This window comes from Belonocnema kinseyi, chromosome 1, assembly GCF_010883055.1.
Source record: "Belonocnema kinseyi isolate 2016_QV_RU_SX_M_011 chromosome 1, B_treatae_v1, whole genome shotgun sequence".
NCBI classification, from domain to species: Eukaryota; Metazoa; Arthropoda; class Insecta; order Hymenoptera; family Cynipidae; genus Belonocnema; species Belonocnema kinseyi.
The window spans coordinates 89,981,248-90,005,385 of record NC_046657.1 but is presented as its reverse complement, the minus strand read 5'-3'; the positions used below and the strand labels follow the sequence as shown (position 1 = coordinate 90,005,385).

The following is a 24,138-nucleotide window of genomic DNA, read 5'->3' as shown; positions in this document are numbered from 1 at the left end:
ATATAGGATAAGAACAGTATGTGATACATTTTGACCGGTTTAAATGCAAGCTGCTCAAGTTATAAAACAACAAATAATTGCAGTTAGGTTACATTGAACGTCAAATTGGCGAATTGCATTTCATCAAAAACAAGTCAGTCGTTCCATATTGCTAAAAACCGAATTATTTACAATGGTTGATATTGTATAAAATTTCAGGGTAGCCGCTGGATCAAGAAAAATCGAGAAATGGCAGTGAATTAATTTTTTTATCATTTATTTTGTAAATAGTAGTAAAATACCTTCTGGCTGAAGTTTTATACATTGTGAAAGGCTTTTAAAATAAAAAAAGTCTAAATGATGTGTTCAAAATCGAATCGTTTTAAATTAAAGCCTTGAGAAGACAAAATTGAAGCCTGCTCTATACTACAGTGCACTATCTCGTTTTTTAGTTGTGACTTAAGATCCATGAGAAATGAGTGAACAGGTTGCTTCTGAAAAACGATATAATGCACTTCCGTAGATTATACTAGTTTAATTTCACCCGCTACAATTTCAATTCTTCTATTTCAAAAGTTTCAATTGAGTAATAAAAAGGTTTGAATTTCCAGACATCTCAAGTTTTTTCCCGGTATAGAATTTTTCATATTATGGAGTCATTTAAATATTTTGCATTTTTTTAAACAAATCGACTCGGAATGTGCATACAGTTTCGTCAATTTATTGGAAAAGGTGTTTTTTTTTTTTACTTTCTAGGGATTCAATCATTCCTTATTTAGAAAGCATTGACAAATTATATTACAAGATATTCTTAAATATTATCGCACCGTCGGTTAATTAAATAATACTACAAATATAATTAGTTTTTTCCTGAATTTGTCCCAAAAGTTCATGAATTTTAATAATGATCCGAACAAATGTTTATTTTATATTATGCAACAAACTCTCGCTTTCAGTCTAGTGTCGGAGGTTGCCTGCAAATAGCTTTGGTTACGATTCGGGGGAATCGAAAAGTAAACATTTAGGACCGCCTGAACAGTTTTTAATTGGAATGCAAAATATTGCGCAATATACTCGACTGAGTACTCGCGCACGTCGACCCTCCCGAGGCGAGAGTCAACCCCGTCTCTCGTTCTGCCCTATGAGAAACTGCGTGGGCTAGCACTTCTAGGAAGGTCGAGAATGGGGGAGACCTAATTCGAGGGTTTAATATATTTAAAATTTAGTACATGATTAAAAAAAGATGAATTTTCGAACGAGAAGATTATTTTCTACCAAAAAATACGATTAGGAAATTCCCTGACAACTCCAAGTTTTCCTTTTACAAGTACTGTAATATTTCCAATTTGCGAAACAGCAAGGTACAAAACTGACCTAATAGGACGGAACGTGTAATATAGCCGTAAGAGATTGGTAAAAATCGATGTAATTTTTGAGTTTTTAGTCACGCATTTACTACACTAAAATATTTTAACCATATTGTAAACGATATCGATTTTGACCTATCACTTACGGTTTAAGTGACATTTATTGATAAATAACAACAATAACGGACATTTCTGTTTGGCACGTTCCCAAGCGGCAGACATTTGCACGTTCCAGGAACATTACGCGCTATTAGGGTGACTACTTTACGACAAAAAAAGTATCTCTAACTGTAATTCTATCTACTTTATCTGTATGGAATAAGAAAGTGGAGATAACCACAGTGAAAAAAAATTGTAAATATCCTCCACGTTTTTGTAATTGTACCAAAACCTGTAAAATAACTGCGTTCAAAATAGATAACTTCTAACTAGAAAAGTAAAAACACCACTTTCAATATAGTGCTTTTACAAAATTTTAGGAATTCTCGTCTCTGAAAATAGGAAATAGTTTTACTTAATTATTTCCTACTTTCAGAAAGGTACTTTCCCAAAATGTTGTAAAAACACTATATTTAATGTGGTGTTTTAACTTTTACAGTTGGAAGTTCACTATTTTGAACGCAGTTATTTTACAGGTTTAAGTAAAATTACAAAAACGCAGTGGATATTTACAAAAAATTTATTTTACAGTGCATATGTTCTGTAAGTCAAAAATGGTCTAGGAACATCGAATATAAACTTTGAGACATGTAGGTTGAAATTTATTTGAAAATCGCCTATAATATGAACTTCCGTATTATGTAATTGAAGCAAAGGTAATTTCTAACCATGGTTATTGGTTTAAAAAAATATTATGACACTTGTGAAAACAATTCCCATCGCTATATAAATCCATCAATAATTGAATAAAAAATATTTGACAAATACTCTCACCAAAATAAAAAAAAAAAAAAATTTTTATACAACAATCACAAACGGAATTATATGCTACTAAAAATATATAAATCAATTTCAATACAATAAAATATTTTCAAAATATATCAAATGTTTTTGTTACAAAAAATTGTATGCACGATATTTTTTTGTCAGTACTGAACGTACTTTACGTACTGAATAATTTATGAACAAGGGGGAATATGCTGCGCACCTGCCTTCCGATTAATTCACCTGCACGTAATTTGAAAAGTTAATTAAACGCATCAATTTACCAATAATGGATTATTACATACCTGTGCAGATGTGTCTTCCAGGAATTGTCTTTTTTCGGTGATCAGCTTGATTCGAATGGAGCTAGAATTGTTTTCTTCGTCCTTCTCACTTTTTCCTATCATATTCAAAATAACAAAGGAAGACGAACTTTCGTTCGAAAATGGCAAGAAGATCACTCTGAATCGGATTATCACAGACTCTGGTTCAAAAAAATGAATGGAACATCCATCGCACAGCTCGTCCTCTGTCAACTCTCCTTCTTTGTCACTAAAAAAAATCAGTGTCTAAACCGGTTTTACTTCCGTCAAACGGTCGTGAGGGTGGTAGGAAATGGGCATCATTTAAAACCCTTTTATTCTAATTCAATTCGATTTCAGAAACGAGTTTTGCAAGCGCGGCACCGCAGTCGTTTGCTTTGTTGCAAATGCAAACATCCTGTTCCTGAGCAAACGCCGAGTACGAGTACTACGAGTAGCCGCGAGGACTTTAGTTTGTTGCGATGCGTCTGCGCACGACTGTATGTTCGAATCACGTGACTTGGCGGTAACACTCGAAATTTAATTATCTAACCTTTCTTTATAATTGTACAAAACTAAAATTCCAAACTAAGGTATTCAGAGTTAGAGTTCTTAAATCCCCGAGAATTTAAGTTCAGGTTATATAACCGAGAATATGACAGAATTTACGAGAATTTAAAAGAATTTAAGAGAATTAATAATCTTTAACAATATTTTTATTGTTCAGGTTATATCATCGGTTGAATATAAATTATTTTCTAGCAGAAATATTCATGAATTACAATGTTTCATATACAAATTAAAAATTTTCAAATTTATTAATTTATTTCAAACAAAAAAAAAGTTTTTTCTACTTTCAAAGACAACTTTTTAACAAAATAATTGAATTTTTAACATAATAGTTGAATATTCAACCCAAAAAGAGAAATTGCCAAAGAAATAGTGTCATAGTTTATGTTTTAATAAAAAATAAATGAAATTTATACAACAAAAGAAAAGATTTTTAAAACAAAAAGGACAAATTTCCAATAAATAAAGATTTTTCACTCAAAAAATAAACACAAGTTTATCTAAATTATTGAACCTGCAAACCAGAAGACCAATTTTCTTTATAAAAACTCAATTTTCAAACAAAAAATATGACTGTTCAACAAAAAATTAATTTGCCACGAAACTGATGCATTTTTACGCAAAAAAAAGGAAATTTCAAACTAAAAAATAATTTTTTTATAAAAAAATTGCGAATTTTTAACTAAAAAATATCAATCTTAAAAAGTCGAAATGTTCAATTTTCTGTTAAAGAATGAATTTCAAACAAACAAAAAAAGAGATATTTTCCACTAAACAGTTAAATTTTCAACCATACATAAGCCTTCAATAACAAAAATTTTACAATGTATTTTAACTTTGACCCAAGTAGTTGAATTTTCAATTAAAGTATATTAATTTATAACAAGATAATTAAACTTTTAACCAACGAGGTAACTTTTAAACTTAAAATATAAATCTTTAACGAAAAAAGTGATTTCTTAATAAAACGATTCAACCAAATGTTTTAAACAAACTAGTTGAATTATCAAACAAAGAAGAACGATCTTTAACCAAAAAGTTGCATTTTCATGCAAAAAATGCAATTTCTTATATAACGGATTAAATTTTAAATCAAAAAGATTTGTTTAAAAAAATAGTAAAGTTTTCGTTTGAAAAAGATTGTAGTCGAGTTTTAACGATCAAACTATGAATATTTTAAAAAGAAATAATTTTGTACCAAAAACATGAATTTTCAATTCAAAAAAACGAACTTTTAATAAAAAAAAGGAGGAATTTTTAACAAAATTGTTGAATTCTCTAGCAAATAGTTGCATTTTGATCCAAGAAATATGAAATTTATCTTAAAGCAGAAGAATTTTTTATTTAAAAAAATGTACAATTGTCATCCAAAAAAGATTCCAGTTAACTCAATAACATCAAAAATTGAATTTTTGTATAAAAAAAATAAGTTTCTACGAAAAAATTGAATTTTTAATCCATAAAGACGAATCAATTTTTTACTAAAACAGATTTTTTTTTAATTGGAACTTTCATCCAGAAAAAATTTCAGTTCATTTTTCAACACGAAAATATAAATTTTAAACAAAAAGTAAATTTTCTACGAAATATTTAAGTTTTGAAGAAAGTCGTATAATAGCTTAATTTCTAACCAAACAGTTTCATTTTTATCAAAAAAAGATTTAATTTCTGCTAAAGCAGGTAAACTTTAAAATAAAAAAATAGAAACTTAAAAAGAAGAGTTGAATTTTCAACCGAAAAGTTAACGAAAACATGCAATTTTCTACTAATTAAAACAAATTCTGAGATTCTCATAAATTCTCAGAGAATTTATTTCTCGGTTATATTCTCGGTAATATTCTCATTCTCGTTATCGTTCTCAAAGTAATATAACCGGCTCAGAACTCTATTCATAGTTGAATAACTCTAAATTTTCGGCATTTAAAGACCGATGTTGGTAGTCCAGATTTTTTTCTGACGAATATCAAAAATCTTGCTAACTTAATTGGCGCATTTGAAATAGGGTAGCGTTTAAAATTAAACAATGGGAAATTAAAACGCTCCATTTACATTGACTAACAGTTTAATTTCAAAACCTTTAAAATTGTTGCGCAGGATGGCTAAAACAGATTTAATTTTTATTTGAGGGGCACCATCCAAAAAGTTTCCATTTGGTGGAAAAATAACTCTATTTTTAAACCAAATTTTTAAAAAGGATAAACATGATAAAAAGTTCAAGTTTAAAGTTAAGCAAGTTTCTATAGCGAATTTCAAGAAAAATAATTATAAAATCTTACTATAGTAAGCTTTTATAATTATATTAACCCATATATGGGTTGAAAACTGCTCGTTTGAATCTTGTTTAATTGTTTCTTATTTAATGTAAATAACATCCTGAAGGTTTTATAAAGGAGCCCTAAACGCAAAAAATCTTATTTTCTTATATGTTACATAATCATAGTTTTATTTATGCCCCAAAATTTCTTAAATAAATGAATAAATTTGGTTAAATATACATTTTTTTTTAATGTTTGTAGAAACACTATTTTTTAGAACTTTTAGAAAGGAAACATTTTTCCTTTTAACTTTTTTTCTGTATTTCGCATATTTATTGAGAAAACTTTTTTTTTATTTTCAACGATATGGTTGATATTTTTTTAATTTGCAACTGTTTAATATTTTTGTGGATCTCAAAAAAATGCCATTTGTCTTCAAGGAGCGTCATTTGTTTGTTTATGTTAATATAGCATCTCATCAACATTTAAAGTTAAAAAAGATAATAGTCGGTCAGACGCTTCTTGAAAAAAGTTGATTTTTTTATTTGATTACTAAGAAATAAATCAATTTTTATAATATTATAATGGTTTTAATAGATTCTTTTATTTCATGAGATTGTCTTTCACTCCACGAACATTTTGAAATGAAAATAATGGAATGTTCTTTTTTAACTCGATTTGTATCTAATTACTACGAAACGAACAAATTTTCATAAGATTATATTATAAATATAAATTAACATTTTTAATTAAGCTTTGTATTGAAAGTGTTTGTAATTGATATGTTTTTAAGTAACATAAAGTTTACTCGAGTCATCCAGAATACCAACAGTATTTAATAGCAATAAGTGCCGTCGGCGAATTAAACGGTCTCCATGTTTTACCAAGTGCAGACAGATCTTACTGAATATAAACAATATAATATTTTAATTGACAATTTATCTAATCGGTTAAAAATAAAATATTTGGTTGAAAATTCGTCTTTTTGGAGAAAAATTATTAGTTGTCTGTTAAAAATGTAACTATTTGGTAGAAAGTTCGTTTTTTTGGCTAAACGTTGAACTAATTTGTTAAAAGTTCATTTTTTCTGTTGCAAATTCATATATTTGTTAAAAAATTCATTTATTTTACTTAAAACGTCATCTTTTTAGTGAAAAATTAATCTTCTGGGTTGAAAATTGGCCTTAATTGATTGAAAATTCATCAATATTACTTGAAAAATTAACTCATTTGGTTGAAAATTCAACTATTTTTTGAAAACATGAATTATTTTGTGGAAGATTCATATTGCTCGGTTAAAGTTCATATTTTTTGGTCAAAAATTCATTCATTTTTTTAAACATTATTCCTGCTGGATTGAAAACGAACGTTTTTCTGATGAACATTGAACTGTCTTATAAAAAATTCAATTATTTGGTTGAAAATTCAACTGTAATTTCTTATAAAAGTTTAATCATTTTTGTCTAAATCTTCGACCTGTTGGTCGAAAAATTCTATTTGTAGGTTGAAAATTCAACGATTTTGTTAAAAGTCCAACTATTTTGTAAAAAATTAAACAAATGTTTGTTAAAATACAGTAATATTTTTCAATCGAAAATGTAACTGTTTTTTGTTGTTGTAATATTTGTCTATTTGGGCAGAAAACTATGGTAGAGAAGTCAAACATGGTTTGTACATAAGAAATGGTTCTATTGTTTGAAAAAATAAACATGTCAGATAACATTGTTTTCTTTGCTGAATTAAAAGGACCGGAACTTTTATTTAATATAACTCCAAGTAAAACATTTACACTGAAATGTGTTATCAAATATCAAAAAGAAAGAGATCAGTTTTTTATATTGAAAGTTTCGAAAAATCCAAATTACGGGGACTTTATTTTCAGTTTCTAACCAAATGAAACTGGCGTTTTATTTTTAAAATTTCATATTTTTAACTTAAACATCAAGATATTTTTCAGCCCGAATAGTATTTACTATATAGGAATATGCCGAATATATTCACAGCGAGATACAATGAAATTCAAAAGAATTTAAATTAAAAGGAATAAATATATTAGGCTTTGGATATAAGCACTTTCGTTTTATGAATTCCAAAGATTGACGCCCGTGGATGAGGAGCTGTAGTTACGTCATGTTGCGCAACATTACGATACTGCCCTGGCTGTTTACGTTTTGCGACTTTCGTTTTAAACCAAGGTCAGAATCAAACCCGTGGTTAAATCGAAAGTCTAGTGTATTAGCACTTTCATATTTAAGAACACACGCACGTCAAAGAAAAAGCATTTGTTTATATTTAAATTACTTTAAAAGTAATCTCACAATGTAAAGCTGAGGTTAAAAATTTCGTCAACTTAAAGAAAAACACTGGTATTTAGAAAAAATTAAACAAAACTTATATTCGATTCAATTCTTAAATTCTACAAAAAATATAATAGCCAGCCTGTACATAAATCTGGTAACCTGCCAGACTTATTTAATAGAGAAAGTACATAATCTCTTTCTCAAAGACGCTCGTTTATCACAGTGGACCACAAATAAAATTATATTACGAACTTAATACAGTTTAGTCCTTATCAGCATTAATTTTCATTTTTCCGTATGTTCGTAATGTATCTTTTGTAAAAATTACATACATAACAATTAAAATGAAGTCGATATCGATTGTAAAGTCGGTATAACCTGAGTATCACATCCTAGTAAAGCTATAAAAATTAATGTTAAACTTCTTTATAAACTTTTAAGTTTTCTATCCTATAATCACATATTACCTCATAAAAGAAAGAGTTTTAATTGTCATTATCATTACTACTTCAGGTGGCTGATTTTCTATAAAATATAATATTTTTTAAGTGGCTGATTTTCAATAATATACGAAATCAGGAGCAACCAGGGTTTTTAAAATAAAAATAAGAAACTACTACTCATTCGTAAAATTTAGAAGTACCCTTCATTTCAGAAAAAAGGCATAATAAAATAATGTGCATAAAAATATTAAATTTAACTGATCCTGAAAACAAAATTAAAGAAAAAATAACCTGTTTGGAAAAACAGCATAAAAAATGGCGATTGAGAACATTTATCGTAGTACCCTTTACTCAAGAAATTAACTGAAGATTTTGGTAAGATCCTTTTCCATGTTTGACATGTTGCTTGTATTTAAAACATCGTCTTGATAAATTGAATTACACCTCATCGTCAAGGCTAAAGATCTTGTACGTGGAGGCCGCAAACGAAATTCCGGCTCTTCATCATCATCATCACTTACGGGGAATCTATCGTATTTGTTAACGTCTCCACTAGTTTTCTTTGTAAGATATTTGTAATCATCCTTCATTGTAGGCTTGTAGGGTTTCTGAAAATAAAATTGATTAATTTATTTTAAAAATTAAAGACAGTATTTTGTGTTACAAATAAATCGAATTTCCAGCTCGAAAATAATTTAATAATACTTACTAATGACTACTTTATTAATGTCTCAGTAACAGGGAGTGTATTAAAATCCTTGAAAAAAATTCCCTGATAATACCAAGTTTTTTCGGGACATCTCAAGTTTTTTACAGGTACAATTTTTCACAGTACGAAACCATTTAAATATTTCGAATTTTTTAAAACGATAAATTATTTTACAAGATATTCTCAAATATAATAGAACTGTCGATTAATTGAATAACGTAATAATGATAAAAACATGATAAATTATTCATTTCCTGAATTGGTCCCAAAAGTCTATGACTGACTAATAATTAAAAAAAAATTTTATTATATCTTTTTATACTTAACACTCAGTGCATATTAGGTACAATTAATGTGGGTACTATATTAAATTGAATTTAAACTACTTTAAATTGCTTATTTTTAATCTAAAAACATTAAATTTTTAACAAGATAGATGATTGATCAACAAAATAGTTAAATTTTCAACCAAAAATAGAATTTTTTAATTTTTAGTTAAAAAAATTAATTATCAACAAAACAACACAGCTTCTCAACAACAAAAAATGGTAAATTTCCAACTATAATGATGAAGCTTATTCTGAAATGGACGTCTTTTAAACCAAAAAGATTAATTTTTAACTAAAGAAATCAACTTTGAACCAAGTAGTTTTATTTTCATCCAAAAAGGTACATTTTCAACTAAAACAGATAATTTTTCAACTCAATAGTTGAATTTTGAACTAAAAAAAATGAGCTTTCAACAAAAATAGAATCGTGCAATTTACAATCTAAAAAAATCATTTTTCACAAGAACAACGATTGTCAACCAAAGTGAATAATTTTGAACTAAAATGATTTATCTTCTGCTGACAAAGACGAATTTTAAATTAAAAAGATTAACTTTTAACTAAAGAGTTTAACTTTGGAACAAGTAATTTTATTGCTAAAGAAAAAGATGAATTTTTAACTAAAATGATGAATGTTTAACTGAAATAGTTTAATTTTGCAGCAAGCAGATGAGTTTTCAAACGGGAAGATTAATTTTCTGCCAAAGAAGACGGTTTTTTAACACAAATACATGAATTTTGAAAAAAAACACATAATTTTCAAACAAACTGATGTATTTTTAACTAAAATTATGAATCTTCAACCAAATAGTTGAATTTGAGACTAAAACATATCAGTTTCAATCAAAAATGGAATAATTTAATTTTCATTAAAAAAATTAATTTTCTATGAAAAAAATGGCAATCAAAGATATGAATTTTAAACTAAAACTATGAATATTTAACTGAAATAAATAAATTAATTTAAAATAAATTTTATTAGAATAGATACATTTTCAGTTAATAAAATAAATAAAAAGATGAATTTTTAACTAAAATTATGAATCTTTAACTTGAATAACTGCCTTAGAAACCAAGAACATTAATTCTCAAATCAAATTATGGAATATTCAACTGAAATAGTTATACCTTCAATAAACAAAAAATCATTTTTAAACAAAAAATAAACCAATTTTCAACAAAATAGCTTATTTTTCAACCAAATACATGAATTTCTAATTAAAATAGTGAGTCTTTAACAAACAGAAAATTAATTTTTAACAATATATTTTAACTTTCAAAAAGTAATTCAATTTTAATTTTAAAAAGATAAATTCGGAGCGAAAAATATAATGATTGATATCTCAACCAAAAAAGATTTTAATTAGAAAGATCAATTTTCAACTAAAAATAGAATAGTTAGATTTTCAGTTTAAAAAAAATTATATAAAAAAAAAGAAATGAATTTTCAATAAAATAGTTCAATGCAGTAATATAAAGCCACTTATACAAATGAAGAATCACAGTTATTAAATTTTATACTGCAATTTAAGAAAATAATTAATTACGCTCTTGAAAAAATGCCCTGGCATTTCCAGGTTTATCAAAATTCCCTGACAATTCCAGGTTTTCCAGGTAGGGTAGACACCCTGAATAAGCTATACGAAACCCTTTCTTGTCGACGGATAGCGCCTACTTTGACTAATTTTTAATTTACTCATTGTATTTTTAAATTGACACACCGTACGTCTACTTCTGATTGAAAAGTGTGAAACAAGTAAGATAAAATTTATATTTTCCCTAAAAATGATTTCAAAATTTTACATGAAATTATGTACATTCTACAATAATGTTACTGTGAAAGGAAACCATTCTATATGTGTAAAGATGTAACACAAGCATTTTCAAGACATTGAGAAAATAAAAACAACAAAAAATCAATAAAAAGACTAAACTCAAATATGGGACCTTTAAATCACAAAACGATTTTAATTTTTTTCTAATTTGATGACGAAAAAGCTATAACTTAGACTAGTGTGCGTGTTCAGATTATAAAATCATTTTTTGCCTAATAAAATTTCTCACCCCAGTCTCCAATCAAGTAAATAATGTATAAATAATAAATAAATAATAATGTACAATAATAAATAATTAAATAAGTGTAAATAATTTTTTTACCTCTTTCATAGGTTTCGGGAATTTATCAGCACGTCCACTTTTACCTTCCAAGCTTATAAAACGTTGTCTTTCCGCTTTCCTAAAGGCCCTTTTTTTTGCTGTTGATAGTCCAACTGGGGCCAGCAAAACACTTCTGTTTTTAGCTTGTTGCAAAGGATCATATGTTTGCGCTGGTGGATCCTATTATAATTTTAAATATAGAAATAATATTTCTTTAGAAGTTTAAGTTTGTTATTAAATGTTTAGTTTTAGTTGGTAAAACAACACATGGACGTGTAAAACTATTTGTAGCAGTAAAGATCAATAAATTACGATTATTCAAGTATTGTAACACCTTTCTCTATTTGTAAGTATTGAGTACAGAAGATTTTTTTTTTAATTTATCAAGCTCATATTTTAAAAATTTTAATTGTATTTTGTTTATGATACAAAGTTTCAAGATGAAAATAAATTTGTTAAATGTAAAATTACCTCTCCCCAATTTTCTTTCGCGGGTGGGACGAACACCTTTTTTAGTTCCTCCAGAGGAACTGAGCCAATATGGAACTGATCATCGATCACATCGATATCCTCAAAGACCTTTGGACGTTTTAGACAAGTTTCAACGTGGCTCTAAACATATTTAAGAAAAATTTAATTTAAAAAAGAGTTTTTAGCGTTTATAAAACACGAGCATACTAACTTCACACCTCGCAGTCTAAAGAATATGTTTATTTAAAAACTACTCTACAAACATCATAATAATTAAAATATAGAATATTAGCAGGGTAGTCACAAGAGTTAAGAAATACTCGGTTCTTTCCTGGCCATTTTAATTTTTTAAATCAAACCTTTAAATAATTAATTTATAACTAAAAAATTTATCATTTTAAAAAAGTATTGACAAATTAACAAATTTAATGCGGGAGAATTCTAAACTTAAAACATTTCAAATTGTTTAATATTCAGTCGAATCTCCAAAGCGTCCCAAATCGGGACATCTGAAATCTCTAAGTTGTCTGGAAATACTGCCAGCTGCCCTCTCTAGTACATAATCACTGATTTAAGCCCGTAATTATTATCTCTGATATCCCTTCTTTCTAATTTTCTTTTTAGTTCTTCGTTCCTCGACATATTTTCCAATTCACTTTTCGAGATTTTCTAAAACTATTTTAATCCGATGAATTTTTTTCTCGCTGACACCAAACTCAGAAACAAAATCAGTATAATATTTTGCTTTATTTTGCAGCAGTTTAATTACATACTAGAAAGTTTGAAAATACTGCAAGACCGCGAGTTTCCAAAGTTATATTAAGAAAAATGTGTTCACATTTTTCGCAATAATTATAAAAGGTATAAAACCGATAGTCGATTGTTTATCGTGTAGTGCCAAACTTTGGTCGTGCGTACGGCACTATCAAATGCTGCATGAGCAATATTTCAGTAAGTAACGATTAAATTAACATTCACGAGGATAGAAATAAATGGGTTCCTAACTATGTATGTTCCAATGCTTTAAAAAGAATTAAATTCGAAATCAGATTTAAGCGAAATCCTATCCTCAAAATTCTATTCCATTCAACGGTATCAAAATAATTAAATTTGAAGCTTTCGGAATCACGAATTCCAAATAATGCAAACTGTAAATTGATTAATTGCACACAAATCAAATTGATTCGCAGGAATTTATAAAAAAAAGGGACATTGATTAATAACTAAAAAGTTGTAAGTCACTTCATTTTACGCATTTTTCTCTAAATCAAGTTGCAAGGATTTTTTCAGTTTAAACGTATTGTATTTAATAATATATTATTGCAATATAATATCAATATAATAAAGCCGCGGAACGCAAAGTAAAATCATGAACAGATTTTAATACATACTATTTTTATTTTTAAATATTCAAAAATGACAATAGCTTTTTAAAATGAATCGACATTTTTCTACTACGGTCGAGCCTCTCATTAGGGCGCCTCTCAATAAGGCGCCTTCTCATCTTCGCTCAAACGCAAAACCTCCAATGCACCTCCAAGCCTCCGCGTTGACCCAGGGAAATTTCGAAGTATTTCCTCTCAATAGGGCGCTCGCGATGAAAATAGATCAGCCTATGCACTGTACTTATGTACATTCATATTGCACATTGTAGCAAGTACTATATGTATTTAGAAATAATTTATTTCTGTGATTATAAAATCTTATATAAATTAGGACGAATTGATAATGTCTGTTATAATAATCATATTATAATTATTGTAATCCAGAAGACATTTGTTTATTCGAAAAACTTAAGGTTTATGCGTTTTTTTCTTTTCTCTTAATCAGTCAATCGTAGGCAATGAATCATTCATACATGTAGTTGTTAGAATTAAAATGTACATACAATAAAAATGCTTTTATAAATTATTTAAAAATGAGTGTGGAATGTATTTCACACCAAACGATCAGGCTGCATCCCGCAAGTTACCCCCTACCCCACCCCAACTTTTCAATTCCAGAGAAAGAAAATTCGTGATTTTTTTCGAAATTCGAATATTAACACGTGCCAACGGGAACTTCAAAATTCCATTTAATTAACATGGGCAATTTTAGATTTTCGAAAAATTAAACTCACCCTTCGGGGTTTGATCGAAACGTGTCAAGTTTTTTAGACGTTGAAGAAAAGTGTACGAAATAAAACCATACTGATACTTTTTATTTTTACCCCCCTCCACCCTAGAGCGCCCCAAATATGAACTAAAAATTTTAAAAACTACATTTTTACGTTTCACTGTTAATTTTCAGTAATATATGCCATTGTTTTAAGATAAATAATTACAAATAGACCATTTGAATATCCACCATGATTTTTGAAACAATTTTTAATTTTTTAAATGAATCTAATTTACTTAGTCAAACAATTATTTAATTTTTAAAAAGTTTTTTAGTTTTTTTTAAACTTAGTAATTGTTTGGAGTAGTACATTCTTTAAAAAAATGCATTATTTGAACAATTAATTATTTCTTATTTCCAAAATATCTGAAAATTGAGCCAGAGATGTCCACTTATTAACAATTTTTTAATTTTGTAAACAAATAAATTTGTTTAAACAAATTCCTTTTCCTAAAACATTTTTAAAGACGTATTTCATGAATTAAGCATAATATTAAATGATTTGGAGTATCAAATTCTGCTAAAAGCTTCACGTCACTGTTTATACAATGACTTATTGTTTTTTTTTCGAATTTCCTTCAAATTGAAAATGGATGCATGACGAATAAAAATTGTTTAAACAATGACATGAAGTTTTTAACAAAATTTGCTACTCCTCAATATCATTCAATATTATGTTTAATGCAGACAATACGGTTTAAAAATATTTTTGAAAAAGTAATTGTTCACAAAAATTATATTTGTTAAAATAATTAAAAACTGGTTAGTATATTCTTTCTATACACTATATAGTCACAAAAATAATTTGACATATTCTAGTTTATATGATTTTCTGAAAATTATCGAAAAAATCTGCTTAAACAAATATAAATTGTTTAAGCAAATAGAAATTTATCAAACATTAGAATAAATGTAACAAAATTATGTAATTATTCGACAAAAGGAGCATAGGATACCAATTTGAGAAAAAAGTGGACAATTTTGGTTCAATTTTTAGATAATTTGAAAATACACAATGGTTAATTGTTTAAATAAATACATAACGTTTCTAAACATATTTACTATTCCAAATAATGGCCAACTATTATATTTTATTCAGAAAAACAATTATTTTTTATTTTTTGACAATAAATAATTGTTTAAATAAGTTATATTGATTGAAACAATTAAACATCGTTTAAAAAGTCGTGGGAAATATTCAAATTGCCCATTAGTAATTGTTTTTATGAAAAAAAAAAAAACAACAGAAATTGCTGAAAATTAAAAATAATACGTAAAAATGTAGTTTTTAAATTTTTTAGTTCATATTTAGGGCGCTGTAGAGGTGAAGGAGGTTAAAAATAAAAGTTATTAGTGTGGTTTTATTTCGCAGACACTCCTCTCCAATCCCTGAAAAACTTGGCACGTTTCGAGAGAAACCCCGAAGTATGAGGTAAGTTTGTCGAAAATTCAAAATTTCCCCATGTTAGTTAAATGGGAATGGAGATTTTTTGGGGGGTGACTTGCCCTTTAGATTGAAAAAAAAACATTGCATTGCATTTTTGGAACACCCTAATGTAGATAGCTCGCACTGAACCACATACATTACCTTTTTGAGAGGTAGAGCATGCAAAAGTATCGAAAAGCCGAGGATGGTGGTGGGGGCAGCGCGCCTTCGAGAAAAATTTTCCCTTCCTCCCCGAGAGGCACCATATTGAGAGGCTCAACTATGATGTTAAACTAAATTTACTGTCTCACATGGTATTTTCTTACCTCATAATCAGCGGCTTCTACAACATGGTAGAAATCATAAGGGCAAACCTTCGCATTTCTTCTTTTCAGTCTTGGATTATTTTGACGACAATGCACCAAGTGAGCTGTGAGCCGACTTTTCAGAATACGATGCGACTTATCATATGGACACGTTTGGAATGTATAGCCCAGGTCCGTTGCATCCATTTTTAGTTTTACCTGAAAAAGAAAAGAACCCAACATACATTATTCCGATTTAAAAAAAATATATATTGTCTACGAACTTATGATTATTTAAATTGTTAAGTTTATTCAGGACATGAAAAGACACCCATTTTTTTAACCCTCTAGAACTCTTTTTTAATGGTTCCTTTTCTAAAAAAGATATCTTGTAAGTTTTAAGCAAGTTAAACCATTTTTGGGGTCAGAATTTATTATTTATAAAATATAATTTTTTAATTACCTTGCAAACGAAAGATACAAAAATATGTTAAGGAAAACGTGCACACACACACTTGCAGTTTTTAAAAAAAGAGATAAAGTTTCAAAATGTGATAAATTCGAAAAAAATTGCCCAGCAAAATACCTGAGATACATGTTACTTTTGTGAATCCAGTCGAAACACTGAAATTTCTTCTTGAAATAGTATCCTCTTACACAATTTGAAGAATAGCTTCTTCTCTTCCTGGAGAGTAATTTGAATAGTATTTGTGGTATTTTAAAGAAAAAATAGTGTGTTCTTTATTTTTAAAATTGAAGGCATGTGATACTCAGAAAATGAATATGCTAACAGACGTCCCTGTCCCCCTTTTTTTAGTTAATTAAAAAAATGTAATGTGGTTAAATTTGATTAATTTGCATGGAGCTTAGTAATTAGTATCGAATTTATCAGTGGTAGATTCCCCGGATTTTTTCTTAGATTAATAAATATTTTGTCTTTAAAATCTGAGGTTTGATTTTGGTGAAAATGTGTGTGTGTATTTCGAGGTTATGGGCGTTACAATTCTCCCGAGCGTTACTTCCAAACTATACAATATTTTTATTTTTTAGCTGAAAACTTTAGACTTACAAATATAAACAAATTAACTATGTTCCGGAACTAACCTGATTTGTAAGCAATCAAAAAAGTTTATTTCATAAATAATTTCCAAATTATCGGAAAGGCAGAGATGAAAAACGACGTAACCTCAAAATAATGCACATATGCATAAAATTTTTATTTAGCACAATAATTTTTTTTTGTTATTATTACTCAAAAAAGAGTCCGGGGACGTCCGTTATGATATTCTATAGCATTTCCGAATTCAGTTATTTAAAATTTTCATTTTTGTGGGAAAAAAGCCGAGGGAACTGCACCCGATTGACCACACGACGAAGTATCACCAACAAAATGTTGAACGCTGGTGTAAGTTAGAAATGATTTAAAAGAATCAACGAATGGAGTAGTCTCATGAATTTTAAATAATATATTTTTTAATTACATCATAACGTTCTAAAACTTCTGATTTTGGTATATAAAATAGTTTATGAGAAAGTAGATTTCATTTCGGTCTAAATAAAATTAACAAAATATTTTTTTAACTGGTGGTATTTTCGATTCGAGGCGCGTTTACTTTGGGATCGGGTTATTCGATTTGATCGAACCGCGCGTCGAATTCGGAAATTCAATATCCGACGCGTGAAGCGTGCTACCGTTTCATCGGGTTTTCCGATTCGATTGGTCCATCAATCAAATGTCCGAAAACAGAAATTCGACACGCTAAAATTGAATGAAGAATGAAAGAAAAGGTATAAATGTCTACAAAAGTATGGTTTTTTAAAGGTCAAATATATGTATATGCTCCGCATTCTTTATATTATTTTCACAATTGACTTAAACTTGAATAAAACAAAACTTCTAGCGATAACTGACTCATATTTCTTTTATAATGATACGTAATTTCGTATTTTAATGTTCGAGCAGATAAAAATTTCGATCATATACTCAGTACATCTGAATTAGTAAGTATTTATTAATGAAGTGTTTCAAAATTAAAAGCTGGAGTAAAATCGTTACTTATGCAGTTCAGAATTTTTTACAGAAGTAAATTATAACATTTTTATTAAGAACTAGTAGTTTTTACATTCTCACAAGTTTGTCATAACCATTTGAATTTTCTTGAAAAATAAAAAATTCAGATTTTTATCGTACAAAAAAATTATGAAAAATGAAAAATTCCATTTTTCCATCAAACTATGCAAGATACAAAAAAATATAAATGGAAAAAAATTGTGCATAACATAAGTTGTTCATGCAAAAAAGAGCTATACATTTGTTATGAATAATTTTGTGATAGGACGCCTCGTTTTTGTTTTAATCGTGAAAAGTAACATTAACCCTAGACGGATCCTATACATTTTTTTGTCCTCATCGGCTCCTGTGGGTGACAAATGTCACCCATTGGGTTTCCTTGTGCACAATCTTTTCCTTTCATCAGAATTAGATGTTAATATTCACCATTCTCTTCGTTTTTTAATGTCGAAGAGATTGCTGTATATAACATCCTGTTTCAATGAATTTAAAATGTTAAAAAAAATGTTTAAACAAATAAAAATCGCGAAAAATCATATTTTTGACATTTTTTGGACAAAATCATGCCATTGCTTTTATAATAAACTAATTTTAAAATTTCAAACGACACTTTGAAGAGGACAAATTGCACCTTAAGGTGATGTAGGTTATAATTAGGTTCCTTCCAAAAAGTATATTTATTTGAACATTCGAAGTTAGAAAATTTAAGAAAATAAGAAATATCATAAGTGCGGGCAGAATGCTTATTATTATAAATAATTTGAATATATAATGGGCAATCTCTTTGTTTTATGATGCAAAATCAGATGGTTTCATTTAAATTTAGATAAAAAAATTAAGAAAATTTTTTTTTCAATGAAAAAGCTGTAAGTAAGTTTGAAAGATAGGAAAAATTCATCAGAATTAAAAAAAGAAGCCTTTTCTAAAAAAACTATTTTTATTTTCAAACTAATTCTCGAAATAAAATTGAATTAAAAAACAATTAATTAAAATAAATTATGCATCAAATAAGCTCAATATTAATATAATTAATATAATTCAAACCAAAAAATGGCATAGATATTCAGAAATTATAAAGAATAATAAGAAAATAAAAAACGAATACACAAATGAATGAAAAAAATGTCGAAAATATATTATTATTATTGAAATTTAAAATTGTCCACATTTCAAGTAACGACAAGATTTTTAATTAACAAAAAATAAAATCCCAAATTCACAAATATCCAAAATTAAAATTCACCGACTTCAAGACCGACATGTAAAATAAACGAATTTTAAAATTCCCGCAAATATTTCAATTCCCAAAATTTAGAACTGTGCAACATAGTTAATTGGTTATTCATTTATGAGCTATTAATAGAATTATAAATAAAGCAAACAATTTAATTAATCATTAATTAACAATTTATTATTATCGGAAATTTTAAATTTCGTCAAACTTAAATTACAGCAATAGAAATATTTATGAGAACTTAACAATTCGATTATTTTAGAATTCAGCAATTTTTTGTTGTTGCTAATTTATGATTTAGTTATTCTTTTTTCCATTATTTTGTATTAAACCCGGATATCCAACCACTTTTAAATATAGTGATGAAGAGCTAATTTTTTTTTTTTTGCCGCTTTACAATGTAATGTTACTATATAATAAATATAATTATTGTATCTATATATGACAAACAAGGAATATGATAAATCTTTAAATGTTTTTTTTTCTATTGCAATGAAATAACCAACTCTTAAATGTGATATTTTTTAATCAATTAGACTTTGTAACAAAATAAAAATATTTTAACATTTGTATTAAATTTGTATTAAATTAATCGAACATTATTTTTCGAAGTGCTATAATAAATCCATGTTGAAATTAAATTCTGAGAATTGAGAACAACAAAATAAGCATTCTAATCTTGTTTTTAAATTTATGGAAATATTTCAGGGGTGTCAGAAAAGAATCTAGAAAATTTTAAAGAACTTGTTATATTATATAAGATTTTACAAAATATTATGAGAAATTCCAGTCTTTTTAAAAGATGTTTAGAGCTTTTAGAAGTTGGGAAGGAATCAAGAAATATTTGATAAATTTTCGAAAATATTTCAGAGTTTTCAAATATTTGTAACCTATTTAAAATGTCAATTCCTGCAAATCTTTTTAACTGATAAGAATTTTTCTCAAGATTTTCAAATATAATTCCAAATTAAAAAAAAATACCTTACTATCTTCTCAATTTTCTCAGCAATTTTAAGAAAAATGGTTTATTCTCTTGAAAACTTTCGAAATTATTTTCAGTTCTACTAAATATTTCTTGAATTTACCCGTTTTTGTGTTCGTTTTTATTTTGCAATCTTACCAAATTAAAACATTTTGCAGTAAAATCTTCTAAACTGTTTTTAGAAATTTCAGAAAAACCATTTGTTATGTTTATAAAACTTTTTAAATTTTCTCTTATAGTTCATTGTTCAAAATAAAAAATGATTTAAAACATTCACATGAATTTAAGGAAAATTCTTTTATTATTTATTTTGCTAGACCTTCTAAGCCTTCTAATTTCTAATAATTATTCAAATTTTTTTCTGCATTTATTATTTATTCTGCAAATATTTTAAAATTGTATAAGATCTTTCAGCTTCTTCTGTGACCATTTTGGAAATCGTCTAAAATCTTTTTAAATAATTTTCTAAAATTAATTTTTCGAAATAAAAAATTATTTTAATTTTTCCTAGGAACCTGAAAAATATATTTCGTTTTCGTGAAACTTTATCAAATTTAGAGAAAAACTTTACAAGTTTTAATTATTTTTGAATCGTTTCAAAGCGATAATTAATGTAAATGATTCGATAAAAAAAAAGAAAAAACTATTAGAAAAATCCACTGTGTCATTTTCACAATAATTACATAAATAAACCGTTTTCTTGATACATTTTTAAGAGTTTGTAACGGTTCTACATGACGAAAAACATATGACATGCAAAACAACTAGAACAAAGTTACTACTAGCGCCGCCGCATGGCCGTTTTCAACACTCGGTGATAGGAAGCTGCTCGTGCCAACCAAAGATCCTAAACTTCCTAGAATTACAAAATTTGTGGACAATATTTTTAACCTGTTTTAACTTCTCATTTTACTCAAAAACTATAGTAAATGTAAAATATGAGAATTCTGTATAAAAATGGCAACAAACTGTAATTACATTATTTTGACGAAATGTATATTACTTGGTATGCTTTGTACATCAAATTAAATCTAACAGATACTGTTTCGCAAAGAACAATGACGGTTAGGTTAGTTACGAAAACACGTGTTCTTTGCAGAACAATAAACCTAATTCTAACGCTCTAACTTAAGTCTTCGACTTTTTCTACTAAAAACACCAAGAAAGAATATACAAATTTAAGCAGATACGAACCATATAAGAACAATAAGAACAGAGATAATGAGATCTATGAGACCATGACTTAATATATGATCCTGATTAGAGGCTAAGGATGGGGCCAGTGATCCCAGATCTGAAACGAGATGCGGTCCAATCCTATGACAGGGCTATGTCCGTGTGAATATAGTAGGAGACGCTGTATGGGGCCCTAACCGTATGACCGGTAAGTTAACCAGTTTTAGCGGTAATACCGGTAATGAAGGGTCAAGCTGATAAATCTGGTAAAAATAATATTTTTAATAAATTATCATTTTTTCAATGATAATTAATAGTGTAAATGAAGTTTTATGTCCATGAAAGTATAATTACAGAAGGATTTGTTCTAAAAATTTCACCAATCAAGTGAAAATACGGCATTATAACATCAGAACTTTAGCAGATCAGGCGGGGAATTTAAAATTGTACTTTCTAAGTTTCAATGAGTAATTAGTTCAATATTAGTTCGGCATCAATAATCAGTCGAATAAGTAAATATAAAACTTCTATAAAAGCCTATTGGTTTACTAAATGAAGAACAGATGTCTTAGGACTTGTTTCATAGATTAGTTTTACATCATGAAGGAAACAAATTATACGTAATAAGTATCATCAAATACCAAAGATCTAGTTAGGCCGCATGTCACGAGAGCAGCGCTATCGGCGATTTTGTGGGTTCGTTTTTTTCCGGTACTTTTCAGCTAAATTCGGCAATGCTGCTACATTTAAACGGATTATTTTGACCACATGCCACGAGACGGCGCAATAAACTCTTCTTTGTAACAAGCTGAAATCCACCTTCTGCTGACTTGTTGTCTAATTTGTGGGTTCAGTATGGATTGTGAACCATTTATATGGAACTGGGAAAATATTTAATTTGATAAAAATAAATCATGAAACATTTAATTGCAGTAATAAAAGTCATATATGTATTTTTTAATCAAGTTAGGCTACGTCCGGATTAACAAAACGCAAAAGATTTAAAGGATATTAACCCCGAGTCAGGTCGACGAGTACCTACTCCGAGGGAATCAAGAGTTTTTCTGTTCTCCTTCTTTCGTTCGCCGTGTCACGATCTTTTTAAAACTCCCTCTTCGCTCGCACTACTCTTTCCCCTTTTTCACTCACACATGCATCTTTTCACTCTTTCACCCAATCATAGCACATCATTAACATACATAAACATGCGTCATTCCCACTCTTTTTAATGATTCACAAATCGAACCCCTTAGTTCTCCATGGTTGTGCCGTGTTTGAACTCACCATCTCAATATCAATTCTGAGAAACTCAAGATGAAAATATGTCGCCCAAGAAGCTGCTATCGCTAGTTAAATTAAACATATGCAAATATTCGGCGCCAAATAATATCTTTATTGGTTCGTTCTTTGATCGCTAGCATTTGATTTCTTTTATTCGACACCTTAGTATAAACCTAACATCCGGACTTCGCCTTATCTTAAGACTGAACATGATTAATACTGACATACAATAATTATTTTTTAACTTATGCGTCGTAAGTCGTACACAAAAATTCTAGAACTTTTGCTGACCTAATTTCCTGCGATCTGAGATAATTATTATTAATTCCTAATTTTTTGATGTATTTTTCAAATTTGTATATTTCCTTTTTCCCGCGATTTTCTCTTGCCATCTAGTGACGAAAGAGCGAGCCTATAGTCGCTCGTAACAGCTTTGTTCGAGCGGGATTTTGAAAATATTAAATGATTATGGGTTATTGATTTATTCTCCAGGACTGAAAGTCACTTTTCTTTATTTGAACATATTCTTAGTATATGTAATTTATTTGTATTACTTAAAAAATTAGAAGATTGTGTTATAGAAATTAGGAATGAACAAGTCACTGAAAAGATGATAAAGATAATTAGGTATAAAATCTAGATCTAGAAAGAATGGGATAAATTTACCATTGTATGAAAAACTTTACTGTTGGTTATACATAAATCAATTTTAATAATAATATTTAAAAAATAATAACATGGAAGTAATTGAAGTAATTGATTGAAAATCCTGACCTTGAAATTCCATATTTTATTTTTATGATAAATACTTGTGAAAAGTAAAAAAATAAAAAGTTTTATTTTAATATTGTATTCCTAAAGAGGATAATTCGAATATTTACGTAAACATTCTGGACTATTTAAAGAATACTTTTTATGAAAAAAATATTCACTTTATTTTCATATTTCTATTTAAAAAAAAAACAAGAAAACTAAAAAATACTTTAATGCAATATCAAAAAATGTTTTCTTTTACTATTTTATTCGTAAAAAGTATAATACTACGAATTTTTATGTGAACATTCCGGACAATTTAAAGAGATCCTTTTATGCTCAAAAACTGGTACACTCTATTTTCACATTTTTATTTAAAAGATAGAAAACTAAAACATACCTAAATATCATATTCAGCTAATTAATTAATTATTTAATTAGTGATATTATTGACAAAATTGAAAGTCAATGAAATATTTTAGCAAAATTATTTTTTGCAAGTAGGTACGTATTATTAGTTCATTTTTATTTATATAAATACACACACACACATGTATACATACATATTTTATTGATATAATATAATTAATATAATTATATTAATATGTATACATTATCTATTATATGGCGGGGTGAAAATGATTAAATTACTCAAATCGTTTGAGCTGAGCGAAAAGAATTTGTGTGTTGAGATCCAATTGATTGATTAAAATCGGTTAATATATTGTGTTCCCTTTTTTGATTTGAAAATTAAAATTTTTGAAGATTCCAAAAAATTTCCCAATTGCTTCGAAAGTTATGGCGAATTATTTCCTGCTTTTCTGTCTAGTAGCCACCGTGACAATATTGTCCCAAAAATTATTCACATTTCAGCCTTTTCTTTGAATTTTGTATACGGTTCAAATAAATTTAATTTACTTATTAGAATACTGCACAATGTAGGATAC

General features: G+C 27.7%; 2 protein-coding genes across 3 annotated transcripts in view; both read right to left on the bottom strand.

The window, feature by feature from the left end:
• The window catches only part of LOC117174100, a 4,954-nt gene extending 1,939 nt beyond the window's left edge, over nt 1–3,015 (bottom strand). Inside the window, exon 1 of the mRNA XM_033362845.1 lies at nt 2,576–3,015. Coding sequence (XP_033218736.1) covers nt 2,576–2,677 — 102 coding nt within the window. The 5' untranslated portion in view covers nt 2,678–3,015. The remainder of the gene's footprint in view (nt 1–2,575) is intronic.
• Nucleotides 3,016–7,771: 4,756 nt separating this feature from the next.
• On the bottom strand, nt 7,772–21,274 carry LOC117169870 (gametocyte-specific factor 1 homolog). 2 transcript variants are annotated; one of them, XM_033356381.1, is made up of 5 exons: nt 21,176–21,274; nt 15,716–15,913; nt 11,807–11,947; nt 11,336–11,515; nt 7,772–8,748 (listed from the first exon to the last, which is right to left on the bottom strand). In XM_033356381.1, exons 1-5 carry the CDS (start codon nt 21,176–21,178, stop codon nt 8,500–8,502), a joined length of 771 nt encoding a protein of 256 aa, XP_033212272.1. In that variant the 5' UTR covers nt 21,179–21,274; the 3' UTR covers nt 7,772–8,499. The 2 variants fall into 2 exon arrangements, with proteins under 2 accessions (XP_033212272.1, XP_033212278.1); XM_033356387.1 differs by lacking the exon at nt 21,176–21,274 and adding an exon at nt 16,281–16,364.
• Nucleotides 21,275–24,138: the final 2,864 nt, after the last annotated feature.

What these genes read in the sequence shown, in the direction of transcription:
- LOC117169870 (XM_033356381.1), bottom strand. An exon ending in TAGAAGCCGCTGATTATGAG is followed by an intron (nt 11,948 to 15,715) that starts GTAAGAAAATAC and finishes AAATATGTTTAG; the next exon opens with AGCCACGTTGAAACTTGTCT. An exon ending in CGAAAGAAAATTGGGGAGAG is followed by an intron (nt 11,516 to 11,806) that starts GTAATTTTACAT and finishes AAATTATAATAG; the next exon opens with GATCCACCAGCGCAAACATA.